The 19,615-nt window shown below is 36.2% G+C and overlaps 1 protein-coding gene and 1 pseudogene across 2 annotated transcripts; both read left to right on the forward strand.

The window, feature by feature from the left end:
• Window positions 1-607: 607 nt before the first annotated feature.
• On the forward strand, window positions 608-14,073 carry LOC147476486 (transmembrane E3 ubiquitin-protein ligase FLY1-like). The gene is made up of 15 exons (XM_086581797.1): window positions 608-1,001; window positions 2,845-2,914; window positions 3,778-3,905; window positions 5,421-5,539; window positions 6,990-7,050; window positions 8,779-8,845; window positions 8,929-9,006; window positions 10,839-10,996; window positions 11,494-11,553; window positions 11,841-11,934; window positions 12,331-12,498; window positions 12,687-13,015; window positions 13,370-13,486; window positions 13,591-13,756; window positions 13,852-14,073. The coding sequence occupies exons 1-14, from the start codon at window positions 882-884 to the stop codon at window positions 13,690-13,692; spliced, it is 1,671 nt and encodes a 556-aa protein (XP_086437923.1). The 5' UTR covers window positions 608-881; the 3' UTR covers window positions 13,693-13,756; window positions 13,852-14,073.
• A 262-nt stretch (window positions 14,074-14,335) lies between these two features.
• On the forward strand, window positions 14,336-18,650 carry LOC147476487 (ADP/ATP translocase 1, mitochondrial-like; annotated as a pseudogene). The gene is made up of 6 exons (XR_015207292.1): window positions 14,336-14,392; window positions 14,754-14,814; window positions 16,379-16,864; window positions 17,009-17,318; window positions 17,950-18,013; window positions 18,139-18,650. The product of XR_015207292.1 is annotated as an ADP/ATP translocase 1, mitochondrial-like (transcript).
• The last annotated feature ends 965 nt before the right edge of the window (window positions 18,651-19,615 follow it).

Below are 19,615 nucleotides of genomic sequence, written 5' to 3' on the forward strand. Positions count from 1 at the left end.
TGGAATTCGGGCAGGCTTAGTCAGGTTGAGGCCTATTCCGAATCCAATTCGAGTTACAAATGTTTCAACTCGAGTCCAGATCAAGTCCTAGTCGGTCTTTAAATTTTCAGCCCAAATCCAATTCGAATTGGGTCGAGTTGGTCAAACTTCTCGGATTTCAATAAAGAACTCAACCCCCTTTTTCAGTGTTAAATAGATAAATAACACCGAAAAATGTAATATTCTAACTAAATTAAAGGGATTTGAATATTTAAAATAAGAAACTAATCTGATTAATTACATTATTCTCTCTAAAATTGATAGTATGAAGTATGAACTTTATTTTTAACACAAAGAAATCGTGCAATAAAATATATACCTAGATATAAAAAAAAACAAAAACGAAAAAATAAATTAATATCGTGCACACGGGCTTAGTTATTTGATATTTTATGCGTACGATTAAAAAAACAAAAACGAAAAAAAGAAAGAAATAAAATAGTATTAATATCGCCTAAACTTTGTTTAACATTTTCCATTAATATTTCCAGAGACTCATAGCATCTGTACAACTCTTAAATAAAATAGGTTGCTTTTAACCAACTGGCACAACATCATTAAATAAAATAATAATATAATAATAAAAAATTAATTAAACTAAAATTAAAAACTAGGTGGTGAAGGTGTTATTTGTGTGGGTAATACTTCAATTTCCAATTTGTTGTTTATGTCTGGTTTCATTGTTTGTTGTTCAACTCTCTCTTTCTTTCAAATGGTTTTTTGAGTCCACTTAAAGCAACCGTCTTCTAAAAACAATGCATTTCATTATTATTTTCACTTCATTTCTTCACTACCACCTCAAAAACAATCCGATATATCGGTAACACCGAAGCTTACCCGATATGGTGAAAACAACCACAAGGAGTTGTTTGATGTTGTGGGCTTGCTTTGTTTTTTATTTGTTTCAGTTTGTTTATGCTGTTCGACCTTTAAGAGAGACTAGTCAATCTTGGGGCGATGAGGTATGCTTAATTTTTTGAACTATTTATGTGTGGGGGAGTCTTTTTATGTTGTTTCTTTGTGAAAAAGATGATATTTTGGATGTTAATTGGTGTAAATGGTTGTTATTGCATTTTTTTTTTTTTAGTTTGTGTATGAGTAATATAGTAAGTAGTAGTCTAGTAGTGAAGTTGTTTAGATGGAAAAGTGTGCAGTTTGGTTTATATTAGTGTTGTGGTGATTGCATTTGAGAAGTGGTCATAGATAAATAGACTGTATTGCAATTTTGCTTATGAGTGGTTTGGAGGCAAATTGAGTTTCGAGTAGGTTAGCGTTTTAGCAGTTGGCAAACAAGGACAAGGGAGGTTGGATTGAAGATTTGAAAATCCTCATAAGACTAGAGCGGGCTGATTGAACTGGACGTGCACTTCAGGACTGCCATGTTACACTTGTAGTGAAATCTATGCATTAAAATGGCAGTGAGGCCAACAATGGCGTTATGGGAGAAATGCTTGGAAGTAAGGAACAACTTGTCATTTAGGAAGCACGGATACCCGGACACGGCATTTTTCAAAAATATAGGACACGGATACGTCATGGACACGTTTAATATAATAATATATATATATATATATATATATATATATATATATATAATTGAGCATTTTTCATCAAATTAAAATTAAAATGGCAATTCTACTTCATAAAATGACCAATTCAAACACATTAAGCAGCAACTTACATGTATAACTTGGATTCATTTAATCTTTCTTCTCTTGCATCTCTTCTTAACTTGGATTTTATTTCACTTGTTTTTTTTTGTTGAAGTTCCAAAAAAATTTCTTGTATGTGTGAGATTACTGTCCCCCGCGTGTCGGAAATTAAAAAATTAATTATAAAATCAGATACTCCAAATCGCGTATCCAACACGTATCGGACGCGTATCGGGGCATATCTGTGTCGGACACGTATCGGACACGGATACTTTACCCATAGGAACGTATCGGTGCTTCATAGCTTGTCATGAACTCATTGGGGGTAGAGTTGAGATCGTTTAAGTAGATGAGGTGAGACAAACTGTATATGGATGTACCTATGATAGTAGTTCCAATATAGGGTGAACTAATTGCTCCAGTATGTGAGAACTATCCGAGGCAAATCACGATGATTTAGAGATTGGTTGCAAAAAATTAGAAGAAACTGTAAGATCAAAGGGAGTTTATGTAGAATATTATCAGAATACTTACAAACTGTAGCATTCTGAGGATATTTGTTGAAGTTACTCTTCACAAACGAAATTTACTGAAGCAGAATTCGTTACTCTAGAATAATTTGATCATCAGGAGATTTACTTTGGGTGTCCGTTTGCGTAATAGCCACTTTACAAGCCAGTCATCTTCAGGAACACCTACATTCTATTGTGGTGGAAGATTTTCTAATGCTAGAATCTTAGAGGAAGTTTGATGCTCTGTATTCACAAGTCGAGGAAGGGATGCGATGCTTGATTATGAAAACATCATAAGGCTTAGGTAGGCAATAAAAAGAAAATAAGGACTAGCCCGTATTTTAATATTTACTTGCGTGTTAAATGTCACTCTCTTGCTGCCGCCTTGAACTTAGGTAGAGTAAACTGCCAGTCGTGTTGTTTGCTGGAAGTCTTTATTCTTAGAACTGTGTAACAGCCCCTTCCCAGTATATACCTGTTACAATGTGAAGTTTGTGATTGTCTGTATATGTGCTGAAGCGCACACAAATGCTACTTGTAAACCATTCTTGAGGGAATCCTTCATGCCTAAATGTTGGTTACAAAATCAGTAATCCATTTTAAAGTTTAAATGTGGCTTATTCTTATATTGGGTCTTGCAGTGGCTATTTGCTAAAAGGGATGATGATGTGGGCCCATCTGCTGCTTGGAATATTACAGGGACATACAGAGGTTTGACTCTTTTCTTTTTTGCAATCTTTGTCATCAGGTTGTTATAGTTGATTCGGAATAGTGATGTGTTTTGTACTAAAAGTGTGGTATAGGTACAATAGGTTCTCTCCTAACCTTTAAAGCTTGTCACTTACTCATTAAATTGCCATCACCAACATCAGGACCATCACCAACACCTTGTTTTATATTTACATTTCTTTTCAAATACGTTGATATTTTGCACTTATGTGGAGCTAATCTGTTATCCGGCTGAGCGTCCATTTGATTTCAAACTAGTTGGTGATGTTTTTTGTAATCACACCCTACTATTCCACTCCACCCCTCGCCCAGGTTTGCAATTACTAATCCTTTTTTGTTCTTGCAATTACAAGTCCAGAGGGGTTTTGGTAAGGAACTATATATTGATTAAACAATTCATCACAAAGCATTGCAAGGAGACCTTTAGGTGCCATGTGTAGATGAGACAAATTATTGGCATGTATGAATTCATATTAGTTTAGGGAAGTGTGCTTTACATGTTGAAAAGCGCACACTATAAGAGTGCGAATTTCGAGCGACTTTGTGTTGGAAGCGTTAATTCGTGGATTGAGAGCGCATTAACCTACTTGACACTTTAGGTTGCAATCGTTGTACAATGTAACACTGTTACTGCTGACATTTTACTTTAAATCTATCTCATTTTCGTAAATTTGTACTTAATAATCTGTTTGTGTGTGGACAATATTTGAACCCGCTTAGTTTCTGTTTGTCACACACATACATGCACCTACGTAAAACAGGTTAACTTGTATTTGTACTTGTCGGCTCAATTTGTATTCTGTACAGTTAATCTGATCATATATGTTTGGTCTTGTGAGATGCAGGAACCTGGAACTCTCAAAATTCTATAAATGGTTCTCTCCGGTTTCCAGATCCGGGGAAATTTGAGGGTGTTACTGTCTTTGAGCTAGCTAGTACTCCTACAAAGATAACTGGGGTGCATTATGTTCAGGTTGCATCACTGTTCTTCTTTTATTGATCATTACTATTAGTAAAATACACGATCCCATTATCTATATCCTTTTACCTTCACTATTTTGTAACAGTTGGATTAAAAAGTTTGCTACATTTTACTTTTGTTTCTTTCCAGTAAAACTAAATACCATTGATCATAACTGCAGAGTATATTGTAACTGAAGGAGTGGAACTTAGACAATGTCTTTTCACCTTAAGCTATCTTAGCAAGGCACTACACAAGCAACACCAGAACTGTTTACACAACACTTCAAAATTACATTAAAATGATGTCTGAATTGCACACTTTGTCCTAAAATTTCATCCTTAAATGTATGCTTTCGAGCTGCCAAGTGCTCAACTGAGGAAATATATATGTCATCAATAGTAATCAGACCCTTTGGTCCCCCTCTTATTTGTTTCTTTCCGTAGCGTCCATACGGTTGCTTTTGGGATGTCCATGAATCACTTAGCTTTTAGAAGAAAGTGGGTGCAAACTTAGAGTGAGTTAGATCCCAAGGTGTATTGAAGGAAATACAGAAAGAACACAAGTAGCAACTAGTAATAGTTCACAACCTTTTCCAAATTCTTGCAATGAGGACAAATATTAGGAATCTTCATACCTTTTTATTCAAGTTATATATGGTTTGAGTGCTCATCAAGTTTGCCACCGTTGTTAAAAACCCACTCTATGAAAGTTCTTGTTCCATATCCTCATGTGTGGGAAATTAGCAATGATGATAAAGCATCAAAGAGAGACTTCTCCATGAACTCCTTTTTCTGTATTAAACATCTATCCCTCTCCAAAGCTCTGGCCCGTGTGACTAATAGCATCCATCAAATATAGGAAAGAAGCAAGTTGTGGCCGCTCCTTGATCACATTCCTCTCCATGTAGAAAGTTGGAGAAGGGGTGGATAAGGTCTTAGGGGTAAGTACGGAAGTGATGACCAAGAATAATGTTCTGGCTTTTGGGAAGGTGAAATGCCGAACCAACAGGCAGAGCCGAAAGAGGAAAGAGAGAATCAATTAGGAAAGAAGTACTTGTTGTCCTTGTTCTGACCAGGACTAGTTATAGGCTCTTTCAGCTGGTCAGGTGACTAGGCATGTGATATGATATCATTGAGGCTGACACCATTGATGCTGTAGCCTCACTGTAAACGTGTATAAATTTGTAATAGGCTTAAAACACACCTTGAGACTTAAGCCTCAATGCGTTTTTATAAAAAAAGATTACAAGGTACCATAGACATTCTAAGTTTCTAACACATTTATTGATTTCTTTTTTATTGGTTCTGGAATATGATATGATATTCTGACCAACAGCAACCTTTCATACTTTCTTCAAATCTTCAATTTATGGAAACTAGTTAAAAACATGTGGATTCTGCTGTGTCCCAGTGAAACTATGTGACACAATGAAATAGGAAGTTGCTTTAGTCCAAGTGTCCAACATAGTTGTAGTTTAGGTTTGCAAGTAAATATTCTCTAATCTCCATCTTAATGTTTTACCAGGGTGTAATTATTTTCCACGATGTGTTGGACCATCATGGTGCTGGAGTACGATCTGCTCAAATTAGAGTAGAAGGTGTGTATATATGGCCTTTTAGACAACTTCGGATGGTAGTCAACAGGTGAGATTCAGCATTGCTCTTTTTCTAGTACTTGCTTCCCTTTTTTTCCAAATCCAGTTTTAATGTTTATATGGTTTTTATGAATTGTTCACCGGAGATGTCAGTATTGTATTATGGCATCAATTTTGCAACTTGTTAGCAATTTTCCTATGTCAGGCTTGTTGTGTGCTATAATACATTTATTCTTATTCTGGGTTGTGTACTTGTGTCCTCATTATCATATGTCTTGGTACATGAAATTGTTTGCCCTTATTATCGGGTTGGCTGTGGGATAAGCTTTGGTCGTTGCTGAATGAAAGATCATTTACTGAAATGAGTTTAAACCAAAATTAGTAAGATCGTCTTCAAAATGAAGTGGACAGATATTCTCATTGACATCTCCTTCCTTAATTTTAGGCTGTGCTGTTCAAGGATTTTTATTTATCTATTTCTTATGTGATAACCTGATTAGGAGATAATGGGTTTCCATTGTGATTTGGGGCCTTGGGGGTAGGTTCTACAGTGAGCGTGCTTGTTTTAGCTGCTGCTTGCAGAGTCTCTTGTAATTTTTACTATACAGATTTAGACTAATAAAATAAAACACACCTTTCTTAGCCACGCAACTTTCTTGTTAAAAGAGTTGGGAGTTGTTTGTAGATCGAATCAGGCCCTGTTGATACAGTAGCTACTAAAAAATACAGACAAGAAAGAACTATAAGATAATACAAGTTATACAACTCAGTGTCCCTTTCTTTACACTACCCAACAAGCAATCCCATCTGAAGAAGATGCTCTTAAATGGCTATAAACCTTATATTCAATAAAAAAAGAAACAAAAGATGCCAATTACGATGGTATGCAATGACATTCCATTTTAGGAGTTGTCCGGAAGAGATATTCAGTGTTCCTCTAGGAAAATGGGGCTCTTTTGGTCTGTCATTTATTCATTTTTCCTTTTATCAGTTGCCACTATCGTTTTGTTCAACTGACCAAATAATTCATGTCACATGATGCTTATTATTTTTGGTCTATTTCATTTCTCTATTTGGAAGATAATTTAATGAAATCTAAAAGGCTTTCTGTTTAGTTCATACTTCATTGTGTTGCTACTCATTGTGTTGCTAACTGAAGTTTAGATTTTATGTGTTGTATGAGATGGATGTTTATATGTTTCATATAAGTTGTAGAAACCTCATTCTAATTCGTTTTATTGCACCACATGAACTGAACTGTCTGGTGCAGTGTGGTTTACTGTTTTTCCACAATTCAACATGTTTATTCGACTAAAATTACATACTTCCATTTCTTTATGAATGACCAACATTTAGTGTTTTTACCTAGATGCTATAATACTAGGTCACTCTCCCTCGCAATAGGCCCTGGAAATTTTCTACTTCATTGATGTGTCATACTATTTCCTACTTTGCATATAGCTGCGTTAATCTTAGTACTACCATTTGTTTTTATGCAGTGGCAAAGATGAAGACTTAGGCCAAGAAGATGATTACATTTTGTCCAATCCGTATCACCTGGTATTGCTTATAACTTAGTTATCTAATTCATTTGGATTCACTCAGCTTTATGATGACAGTTGTATCTTAGTTAGTTTTGTTAACTTCCTATTAAAGATATTTTAGGCCTGTCTGTGTGCCAGTCAGTATGGCGTTATGGCCTAGGCCCATTGCTTCTGTAGCTGTACTTTTGCCTATTTGTCTGATGTGATTTGATTTGTTTCAATCAATTGACGCACACCATTATAATAACCCATAACCTGTGTTTTATGGACACGCCATATTTTAAAAATTATCCATGTCGGAGATGTATCCATGTGTCTGTGTCGGACACATATTAGACATCTATTGAATGTGGTATACCTCAATTTTTGAAATTTCTCCGTGTTAGATACTGCACACGTATCCTTGTCATTGTAACTTAGCCCAAAACCTAGTGTTTTTTTTATTTACAAGAGAAGTAGGCAGAGAAGGCCTACATTACAAGAGAAAAATGAAATGAAAAACATTTACAATAGATAAATCAAGATAAGAAAAAACCCAAGAAATGCACCATCACCCCATGTCTTAGAACGTAAGACGATCCCATCTAGCTACAAAAGACTCAAAGAAACACCCTTTAAACTCTTTGAAGACTTAAGACCACCGAAATAACAAAGCTTTTGTCTAGAGAATTGTCTTCTTAAGCTTAAGCGAAATTGAGATGCCATCAAAGTGACGATAGTTGCACGCCAGCCAAATTCCCACATGATTGCAAAAGGTAATAAGCTCCAAATGTGATTTCCAGAAGAAGAGAAAGGACCATGACCCCAACATTTTAGCAAATCTAATACCCAAGTTCCTCCCGACTACGAAAATCAGACCATATTTTCCAAGAAAAGGACACCAAAGCAGTACATGATTCACGAACTCACCATCTTTTCAGCACAATTGGCAATAATTGACCAAACACATTTTATGATTCCCGAGGTTGGCTATGGTGAGGATGCGTTCTAAGGATGCAATCAGCACACCATTCTAAAAAAGCAATCTTGGAGGGAATTTTGGAACTCCAAAATTATAGGACTAGGGAATTCAGGAATAGGGATAGGACTATTAGAAATAGACAACCAAGAAATAATCTCAGATAGAGAGAGCACATAAAAACAACACTTTTATCCCATGACTCAACTAATGTCTTTACAAGGAGATTCTCATGCCTCATTTAGAAAAACCTTATTTTGGCAGCTACTACATAGTTCCCTAAAACCTAAGTTACATTAACACGGATATATGTGTCCGTATTCGACACGGATATAAAGTGTTTGACACGGAAAAATATCAAAAATTGACGTATATCACATACAATGTGTGTGACGTGTCTGCGGACACGTCGATATGTATCCGACGCGGATTTTTTTTCAAATGTGGCGTGTCCATTAACATAGACTAAAACACTAAAACTCTTCTATAACAAGAAACTAAATGTAAATAATGATATGGAAGATGGATCAGGTGGAACCATGGACCACCATTATCAGATATACGTCATTGTCTCTCCGTCCAAAGTGCCTAGTTTTTCAGTGCCTCAGTTTGTTCCAAATATCTATACTGCCTGATCTTCCCATGTTGTCCAAGATATTTTCCAAGCTTATACTTCATTTGATGTTGTAGTTGATTTTGAGGAATTTCAGATGCTATTTCTGATTGTAAATTATTTCCGGGGTCGGGATCTTTACACTGATTGCTGAACTCTTTTACGTTCAACAGTTAGGAGTTTTCTCATCTCAGGTGTTTCAAGAGTCTCCAGGAGAGAAGTTTTGGAGGAGGAAATATTGTAAGACATTTATTTCTCTTTAACATATTTTTTATCTTAACTTGATGTCGTTGTGGCTTATTGATGATTCTTTTGCATTGCAGCACCTACCTATGACATGGAGAAACATTGTAATATAGAAATTGCAGCTCAGGTTTCACGTGCTCCTTCAACCCAATATGGTACTTGACTTAATCAATTTATGCTTACTTTTTTTTTGGCATAGCTTTCCTGTAATCCTGTAGTGGAAAATGTATACTTTTTTATACATGCAATTATATTTTCATAGCAAGAACATTTTTTGTATACAAGCTTGTTGTCAACATCATGGTCTGAAATATTCAAGATGTGAATGATGTGCTACTCTTTTTTGTTCGTCCGCTACCAGAATTTATGGATAACTTATCACAAGAAACATATTTGAGATGCAAATATTTTAGTTCTGAGGCTGCTAAGCATGATCAGCCTGTGTTCCATAGATATCCTGAAATGGTTGTATATTTTATTTATTTTTCAGCTGGGAACCCAAAATTTAAGCATTTCTAATTATTAGCATGGTCAGCCGGCATTCCAAGGAATCACCTGATTCTTTTGGATTAATCCCTGACAGAGTAGGCCTAATCCCTAGTTGCTCCTGAACTGATTAGCAACCGATCAAAATTTAAACTGCTTAGTTATAATATCTGTTTCTTGTTTGCTGAAGGCAATTTGTGGGAGCCACTGTTATCACTAAGGAATAGGTTATAGTTGAGACTTTTATTTTCATCCACTCACGAGCAACCACTGTTGGTGATACCTAAGCTTAAAGTACTGTAGATTCTCTTCCTCCATCCGCCTATTGTTGATGAATATAGGGGGATATTTTCCCCAACCTTAATCTCTATTCTATTGTGCATCTTTTTTGACTTCCAGATGCAAATGTTAAAAGTAGAAGTAGCTACCGAAGCTTGACACTAGGAAAATATGTGATCCTAGGATACAATAGAAAATCGCATATTCCTACTAATGTCAACAATGCGTGCAACAGTGGAGTTACCATTCAAGCAGCAGTAGCTAGTGTTAAAGTACATAGCTAGATAAGACATCTTGGCCCTACTTGTATGCATAAAGATGGAATTGAATCCAACCTCTTCACATGTCATCTCACAAATTTCTCCTTGAAATTTTCCCTCAGCAAACACGGTGTCCTGGTTATTCCTTTTCGCAAAACAGAACATTAGAGTTGAAAAGGCTTTATGTTTAGCACGATTAATTGATATCTGTCTGAAAAATATAGTTTATGGTTTGGTCTTTTCTATTTTTAAACAAAAAATATACCATGAAACCATTATTGAGATGGTTGTAACGAAGTAAACCTTTCAGGGTTAATATTCCCCGTTTTTTCCCTTGGATGACTACTTGAAGAGTTGCAGGAAAATCTACATGGTTTTTCTCTTTCCTTATTCACGTGATTCTTGCGTCCATTAGTTAGTACTTAGTAGGAAATGGCGGTTAATTTGCAGCTACTCTCCTAATGTGCATGTACTTTGTTAGGTTCAGATGACAATACAGGGGCATGAATGTTTCCACTACCCCTGCTTCTAATTTTTAAGTGAATTCTAGGTGTCTTTCTTTTACACTGATAAATGTAGGTTGTTCCAGATATCTCTATTCTGCTTGTTGGTCTAACACATACCACCTTTTGTGTCGTTGAACCAATTTTTAACACAAGCTTTATACGAAATGAGCATATTTGTGAAATACAATCTTTCATATTTTATTTATTTATTTATTTATTTTGAAAATATGGTGTGCGATGTTACTCAGACTCTATATCTTTCTGGTTTATCTAAGTTACCACGTTAACCAACTCGTCTATGTACGCTATTATATGTTCCTTTTTTCCCATTCATTGATATGCAATTTGGAGCATATTGTGGCTCGTTACAGATTGTGAGTACAATTTTGATTATTTATCAGAATGCCTTTATGTTATATATGCTGCTTTTTAACTAAGGTGCTTTTATGTTAATAGATGGACAACATGAGCGTTATCAATTAGAAGGTTTGATGGAAAGTCCTTCGTGGGATGATTACGGGGAGTGCTTCTCACCAATGATGTTAAATGCTACTTCAGTCAACATTGAGGTTTACTACAACAAGGCAGTTAATTATACCTTGATGGTGACTTTTGTATCCTTGATAATCCAGACTCTAATTTCATTTTGTTTTCTTTCCTATTTCACTTGTTAAAAATATTTTTTCATTAATAAATTCAAGGGTAGGTAAGATACATGTGGGTGATTTTCATAGTAAGAGGCTGAGCCAAAAGATCAATATCTCTTCCCTGACTTTTTAACTCCAACATAACATTATAAGTAACAGTAAAATACATAACATGGTATTTTTTTTCAATTTGGCTGCAGTTTTTAAAACTTCATGCATCTGCTCTCTTTCCTATCTATTCTGGATTTCATGTAGCTTGAGTTTTCTAACGAGGGGATGTTTATGAGTACAAACAAAAAGGTTGGGGTGGATGCATTCTGATACTACAATTATTATAAACAGATAAAAATTAAAAAGTGAAGGGTGAAGGGTGAAATTGAGTGCTATGAACTATAGGACGTAATCCTTTTATTGAAACATTGCATTTGATGTGCTATCGGGCCCTTAACTGTTTTATGCATCAGATCTCTTTTCTTCAAGTTCTTCTGTTGATTAGACAAATGGAACATAGCAATACTCAGTCGGTAAGTCTCTCTATGTTGTTTTTTTCATCCTCAAATAAAAGTTAATTAATAAATCCTTCATGTGCTTTAATCGGGATTTATATCCTCACCTTCATGATGATTGCAACCAAGAATTATATTTTCCTGAACATCTGACACTTAAGATATGGGGTTCATGTGGTAAAATGAGTGACCCACCAGGGGAGTATATTATTTATTTTTAAACTAAAAAATTATTCTATGGCATTATTTATTTATTTTAATTCTGGAAGTTTTCTTAATCATGTTATTCTAATTTCTATTGGCAGGGAGCAGCTAAAGTCTCAATATCAGTGATTGGACAACAAGCCATCATGGATGCTTATCTTTGTCTTTTACATCTAACAGCAGGGATATTAGTTGGTACGTTTTGTAAGCAATTATTTCATGTCATTTATGTTCCCTCTTTTCGATTTGACATTTTGGTGCTTTAACACTTTATATAGCAACTTTTGAGCTTTGCATTTGGTAATTTTGAGGCCCATCCTGAAATGGTGGCCCAAGCAATTCAGTTTTTCAAATAAGCAGCTCCTTTTCGTCCCTAGTAAAATTTGGCTGTACAGTGTCATATAAGCTATCTATTTAAAAGATGGTCGTTAGTATATATTTATAAAGGGAATTGAGAAAGCGCACTACGAGGAGAAGAAATTGTCTCCAGAACTCTGTGAATTATATTGCTTCTCAGGAAACTGTGAACCTCATACATCCTTTGACCATTTATTAACGATTACATGATGCTGCTACTGGTTTTGTTTGCAGAATCCCTGTTTAATGCTTTTGCCACAGCTGCATTTTTCAAGTTTGTCGTCTTCTCTATTTTTGAGATGAGATATCTGCTTGCAATATGGAAAGCAAATAGGCCTATGATTAATGGAGAAGGTTGGGAAGCAATGAGACGTGAGCTATCAGTTCTTTATAGTCGATTTTGTAAGTAATCTTGCTAGAAAGAAACCATTGCAGTTTATGTGGATTGTTTATTGCTATTAAGACAATGTTGCTATTTGTATTTAGTTTTATTACATACTTTAGAATGAAAGGAGGTTGAGGTTCTTAGATATGTTTTTTTTTTCCCTTGGTGAAATTGTGTACTTAAAAATTCTGTAATTATTTTGCAGATGGGATTCTTTTGGGAGGAATACTACTCATGTATCAGCTTCATAATTTTTTACAGCCAATCCTTCTAATCATGTACTCCTTTTGGATCCCCCAAATAGTCACTAATGTTATGCGCGACTCACGAAAACCTTTGCACCCTTACTACATTGTGGGCATGACTATCACTCGACTTGCTATTCCTCTATATGTCTTTGGCTGCCCAAACAACTTCATGCGTATTGAGAATGACAAGAATTGGTGCATCTGTTTGGTGGTATTCATGGGGCTCCAGGCATCAATTCTTCTTCTTCAGAATTATCTTGGATCACGATGCTTCATTCCTCGTCAGGTATGAGCATTGCCCAAATGTTATATCCGTAACTGTTATAGCATCCCACTTCCCTACTTCTACAAGTAATGCGTTTCCCCAATACACGTCTTCATCAAATTCCAGAAATGTCATGCCACTATTTTTTGACCAATTATATTGCCAATATGCTCTTGAACGTCTGTAAACAAGTGATGGTCTGTGCATGTTAATTTAATAATTTTGCTTGTAAGTCAAAGCATGTAATATATATTTTTGTCAAGTCTGTCACTGTGCTTCAATATCCTAACCAGATTCACAACTCTGAATAGAAATAAGAACGTGATTGCACGAGTGGAATACTTGCCTCTAATATGATGGTTTTGCACCTGGCAGATACTACCCGAGAAATATAGCTACTACAGAAGATTTGACCAGGATACAAGTCTTGCTACCGACTGTGTCATTTGTATGACTGCCATCGATCTCTCACAAAGATCCACTGACTGCATGGTATACTAGAGTTATTCCTCGTAGTATATTTCGCAAGAATGTTGATTTTGAAATAAACACATCATATATACATTGGAGTTATTTAATAGCACGTACTCTTGCAGGTGACACCATGTGATCATTTCTTCCATTCTGGTTGTCTACAAAGATGGATGGATATAAAGATGGAATGCCCAACCTGCCGGCGGCCCTTGCCACCAGCCTAAATGACATTTTAATCCTTCCTGTACATTCTTTACATCTAACTGACATCCCATAGCCATTAAAATGGTAAGGAACTCTGGACCCTCTCTGAGTCATTTTGAATCACCATTAAGCTTTTGGATTTTGCTTGGGTTAACATTTCGTGACTTTTTTTGTTTCAGACGACGGGAACCCCCATCGTGCATAAATTCGTCCAGCTTTAAGATGACTGCGAGATATAAATTGTAGAGTTGTTAGCGGCTCCTTGCCAATTCTTTGGCTTTACTGATATATGTGTATTATTTGTAAAAATTGTCTGTTGTTTCCATATCAATATTCTTGTAAGAGGCAATTCGCCACAGTTCACATAGGGAAATGGGTATACTCTAGCCACCATTCTTGTATCTTCGCTAAAGCCTAGATTTTTCTCCAGTACATCTGGCCTCGTCATATGTGGGTAAAACTCGTGTACTGGGTGTGTTCTATTTTCGTTTTTCGCATCAGCATGGGATCAACCTCAATCTTAACCAAGTTTGCTAATGACAAAGTGAGTAAATCATTCAATTACCTATTAAATTAAAAGAAAGCCTGTCAACTTGGACAACTTAATCAGCGTCAAGGAATTCAGCTGATGGAATTTTTGTCCTGCAAGCAATTCCCAGTACTAAATGACTTGGGCCAAGTGTACTGTGTAGACTATGAACTTTAAGCTAAACTAGTTGCTTTCATGGCCTAAAATATCGCCGAGATATCTGATATATTGTTGATATATTTTGATAAATTGGTACACTGATATTGATATTTTTGATATATATTCACTGAATATTGAATCTTTTTTTTCCGAGATATATCGGAATTTCCGATATAAAACTTTATATTGTTGATATAATCGATATTTTCGATATAATTGATATATATCAGTTGATTTTTTAACTATTTTTTAATATAAATTCGATATTTTTAATATAAATCCGATATTTTCAATATTTTAAATAATTTAGACTGGTCACCAAAAATCCGATATATCTCGGTTTTTGGGTACACCGATATATTAACCGATATCGATATTTTGGGCATTGGTTGGTTCATTATGTAAAATCTCGTCCTCTCTCTCTCATTTTGCTGACTATCCACAAGTTTCTCAGGTTTGGTTTCTCTTTCTAGCTCGAAAAACTGATATTATTTTTAAATATTATTATTATTTATATTTATGCTCCATTGTATTGTTTTGTAATCATGCATTTGTATTGTTGATACTTGAACACATGGATCAAAGAAAGAAAGGGGCAATGTTTTTTGGTGTAGAAAAGGATGTAGTGAAGTTATGAGGAGAAAATAAGTTGTAGTTTTGTGAAAGATTTAAGATTCTGTCAGTCATGGAGTGGTAGTAGTTAAAGGTCTTTTACTTTTTAGTGCAAGAATTCAGATGAATTGTGGTCAAACCCTTCGGAGAAGTCATGAAAGAATAAAAATATAAGATGCATTTGAGGTCCCTTAGGAGTACTACTTCTGGTACGCGCTTTTCAGCGTGAAAATTATCCTGTTAGTTATCTAGCTTTTGTTTTCAATATGCATGTATTGGTGAGGACAAACGCAGAGTTAACAATTTTCGGACCTCTTAAGAACATTTTCTAGTTGTAAAGATTGCAACTAGAAATAACCAGGCATGGAATAATTTAGACCAGGTATTGTTCAGACAGGGGAGTAAAATAGAAGTGGGGTTTGAGCAGTACAGCCTCTTCTCGGATCATTTTGAGAGGAAAGAATGATAAATGTTTGATATCAGTCCCTCTTCTAGATTGGAGAAAGGATGTAGCTTTTTCCACATCTGTTTGCATCCGGATATTTTCCTCGATTTATAACTTTTCCAAAAGCCTGGTGGTCAACCCTTGGGAGGCTGCCCCAAGGTCTTGGGTTCAATTGCCACCTTCACTGAGGATTAGGGGAAAAGGGGAGTTAAAAGGTTAGGGATTAACTTTAAGAATCAACACATTTCTAGGCATAGTCATTCACAAGTTACTCTTGATGGACTAGTATGAAGCAGTAGAGATTGTGGTTGTGCACATACAAACGGTATTGTATTCTTCTAAGTGGTAGAAGTTGAAAGTTGTCACAGACTCACACTACACAATTATCTACTCCTTTTCTTTTTCTTTTTCTTTCTGTACAATTCTTCTAGCCAATAATTGCTTAAAGGAAGTTGTTGTTTAGGGTTCTCTATATGTCGGAAAAAATATTGGCTGGAATGTTCAATTCTTAATTACTTGCAAAAATACAATGTAAATAATAAGTCATTGAGAAGGGGAAACGATTGTGTGAAGGCCTGAATATTCAAATCTTTTGAAGGAATATCTATTCTAGCAGTGGTCTAGTTCTGAAGATATATCATTCTTTCGTTTGTTTGATGTTGATTTTGCCCAGTGTGCACAATTTTCTTTTCTATTTTTTTTTGACATTGTCACATTTTCTTTGATGACTTCAAGTGTAAATATCATGAATTCGCTGTCCACGATTAATATCTAATTTTTCGGTTGTTTTTGCTGCATGTGCTAAGTTATAAAAGATTATTTCACATGGCACACCTGTTTTTATGGATATGTGTGTCTCTGTGGGTCTGCATTTGTTCAACTTACAATAGAAGGCTATATTTTATTTCTGAATAATGGGATTTCTGTGATCTCTTTCTAATTTCAAAATTTGCTGCTGTAGTTCTGCATTGTGTTACAAAATGGCGGATGGATTTGATAATCCGTTTCAAAAGCTATGTGGGCAATCTCAGCTCTTTACTCAGCTCTCTCCCAACTTGCAGCCTAGGACCACAAGTGCTTACAATCTCTCTGGTGCATATGTGAATGGAGGATTGCAAAGTCCTTTTCTGCCCACGTCTCAGAACAGTGGTCTTTCTCTTGTGACTCCGCTCCCTCCTGTATTTGTACAAGCACCATCGGAGAAAGGGGTCTTGCTATTGACTTCCTTATGGGGGGAGTGTCTGCTGGGGTTTCCAAAACCACAGCTGCTCCTATTGAGCGAGTGAAGCTCTTGATCCAAAATCAAGATGAGATGATCAAAGCTGGTCGCTTGTCTGAGCCCTACAAGGGAATTGGTGACTGCTTTGGCAGAACAATTAAGGAAGAGGGCTTCATTTCTCTTTGGAGAGGAAATACTGCCAATGTTATTAGATACATTCCCACTCAGGTTGGTTCTTCTTCATTGCTTTCTAAGCCAGTCCAAATTCCCAGTCCTGTAAATGAAGGTCTTGGCTTCAGAGTTGTGGTTCTAATTATTTAAGCATTTCCTAGGCTTTCCTTTAGATATTTATCCCTGAATGTATATTACCAGGCCTTTAATTTTTCTTTCAAAGATTACTTTAAAAGACTATTCAGCTTCAAGAAAGACAGAGATGGCTACTGGAAATGGTTTGCCGGTAACTTGGCCTCAGGAGGTGCAGCTGGTGCTGCATCTTCTCTATTTGTGTATTCATTGGATTATGCGCGAACACGTCTAGCCAATGATGCGAAGGCTGCTAAAAAGGGTGGTGTGAAAGGCAGTTCAACGGTCTGATTGATGTTTACAGGAAGACCCTCAAATCTGATGGCATCGCAGGACTTTACCGTGGGTTTAACATCTCCTGTGTTGGGATTATTGTGTACCGTGGTCCTAGGAAGCACGGATACGGATACGCGGCACGGATACGACACGACACGGATACGCGGACACGACATTTTTCAAAAATATAGGATACGGATACGTCATGGATGCGTTTGAATAATATATATATATATATATATATATATATATATATATATATATAAATTCAAATTCAAATTAAAATGGCAATTCTACTTCATAAAATGACCAATTCAAACAAATTAAGCAGCAACTTTGTATAAGTGTATAACACTGCAAGCAAATGCCAACAAAAAAGTTCAAAACAATACAATGGATTTGGCAATCTAGTTGTCCAACTTCAACTAAGTCATTTTCTACATCTTAATTCACTTCATCTTTATTCTCTTGCATCTCTTCTTATCTTGGATTTTATTTCACTTTTTTTTTTTTTGTTGAAGTTCCAAAAAATATTTGTGAGATTACTATTCCCGCGTATCCGCCACGTATCCCCCGCGTATCCCCCACGTATCGGAAAATAAAAAATTAATTAAAAAATCAGATACTCCAAATTGCGTATCCGACACGTATCCGAGGCGTATCCGGGCATATCCGTGTCGGATACGTATCGGACACGGATACTTCACCCATATAGAAGTATCCGTGCTTCATAGCCGTGGTCTGTACTTTGGAATGTATGATTCGTTAAAACCAGTTGTCTTGGTTGGAAATATGCAGGTTGGTCAATTTTGGTTTAAAAGAATAGAGTAGTGCCATGAAATTTCTTCTTTCCATTAGTTGGAGTTGATGGCAATGGTGTACTCATTGTATGTTTTTTGACTTTGGTAATTGGCTAATTGCAGGATAGTTTTCTAGCAAGTTTTCTGTTAGGATGGGGAATCACAGTAGGAGCAGGGCTTGCAGCCTACCCAATTGATATTGTGCGAAGGAGGATGATGATGACCTCAGGAGAAGCTGTTAAGTATAAGAGCTCTCTGGATGCATTCTCACAGATTATCAAGAATGAAGGGGCCAAGTCTCTCTTCAAGGGTGCTGTTGCAAACATCTTTCGTGCTGTTGCAGGTGCTGGTGTGCTAGCTGGTTATGACAAGCTGCAGCTGATTGTGCTCGGTAAGAAATATTGATCTGGTGGTGGTGGGTAACTTGATCAAGTGGGTGATGTGTGGTCGTGAAGTTGATAATGATGAAAAGTTTGTTCTTGTTTTTGACGTTAAGAATGATACGAATAGTTTATCACTTAGTATTTGCACTAGTTGGAATTCTAATGATCAGAGTGTGATAAATGTTAGTAAGTCATATGTTGATGTATCATCATAAACTAATGGAAATATAGTGGTTCTTAAGATATTCTGTATTCTGCTTTGCATGATGGTATTTAACAATTACCAAGTTCACTTGATTCTTTCAGCTTATCAAGGGTAATGTAGTTTTTATGGCTGTGATACATTGCCCTTATGTTCACCAGAACTCTTTCCAGTAACAGTGGAAAAAAGGTTTGCATGATTAACTAAGTTGGAGTAGATTGTGCTGAGTGAACACAAGTCTGGTGCATGGTCCGTCGGTTTGTATTTGTCCTATCATCCTATCAGCCACTCTGATGGTAGGCGTATAGCTCGGATACTTATCGGACGTGACAGAGACATCACAAAAATCTTGGCTAAAACTCGTGTCAGTAGTTGTAGCTTTCAGGTCAGTTTCATAAAGGATTTTGGAATATTTTGTCAGGATTGAGAATGTATGTTAACAACTCCCAGATAGCGAAGGAAGTTATCAATCAATTTAATGAGGTGAAAAACACCCCTCTAGAGAGTGCTAGATTCTCAAATTGCAAATGGGACCCTATGTATTATTTTTGTGAAAATTGTCGGTTGCTTCCATGTCATGTCAATATTCTTGCAAGAGGGGGTTTGAAGTGTTTATTAATGTCAAAAGGAGAAAAGAAAAGTAGTGTACATTGTTGGAAAGTAAGGAGTACTACTGTACTAGCCTCCTACTTCACCAGTTCAAACTCAAGCAAACCTATACTAGATTTAAAGACCCATGGGGGGTTTACGTTTTTGCCATCACATATGAAACTTCTCCAGGGTTGTTCTTTGCAGCTCCATCTGTATTGACCTTAGTCACATTTGCATTCGGTAAATTCCCCAGTTATGGAGAACATATTTGTCTTAAGTCTTGCAGTTCGCCAGTGTTCACATAGTGACATAGCTAAAGCCTAGATTTTTGGTAAAACTGTAAAAGTCACATGCTGGGTGTACGTGTTCGGCGAGACTGTACGTAGTGTAGCTTGATTTGGCCCTATCGTGATATAGAGCTAGA

The sequence above is a fragment of the Coptis chinensis genome, chromosome 9, assembly GCF_015680905.1.
Source record: "Coptis chinensis isolate HL-2020 chromosome 9, ASM1568090v1, whole genome shotgun sequence".
Taxonomy (NCBI): Eukaryota; Viridiplantae; Streptophyta; class Magnoliopsida; order Ranunculales; family Ranunculaceae; genus Coptis; species Coptis chinensis.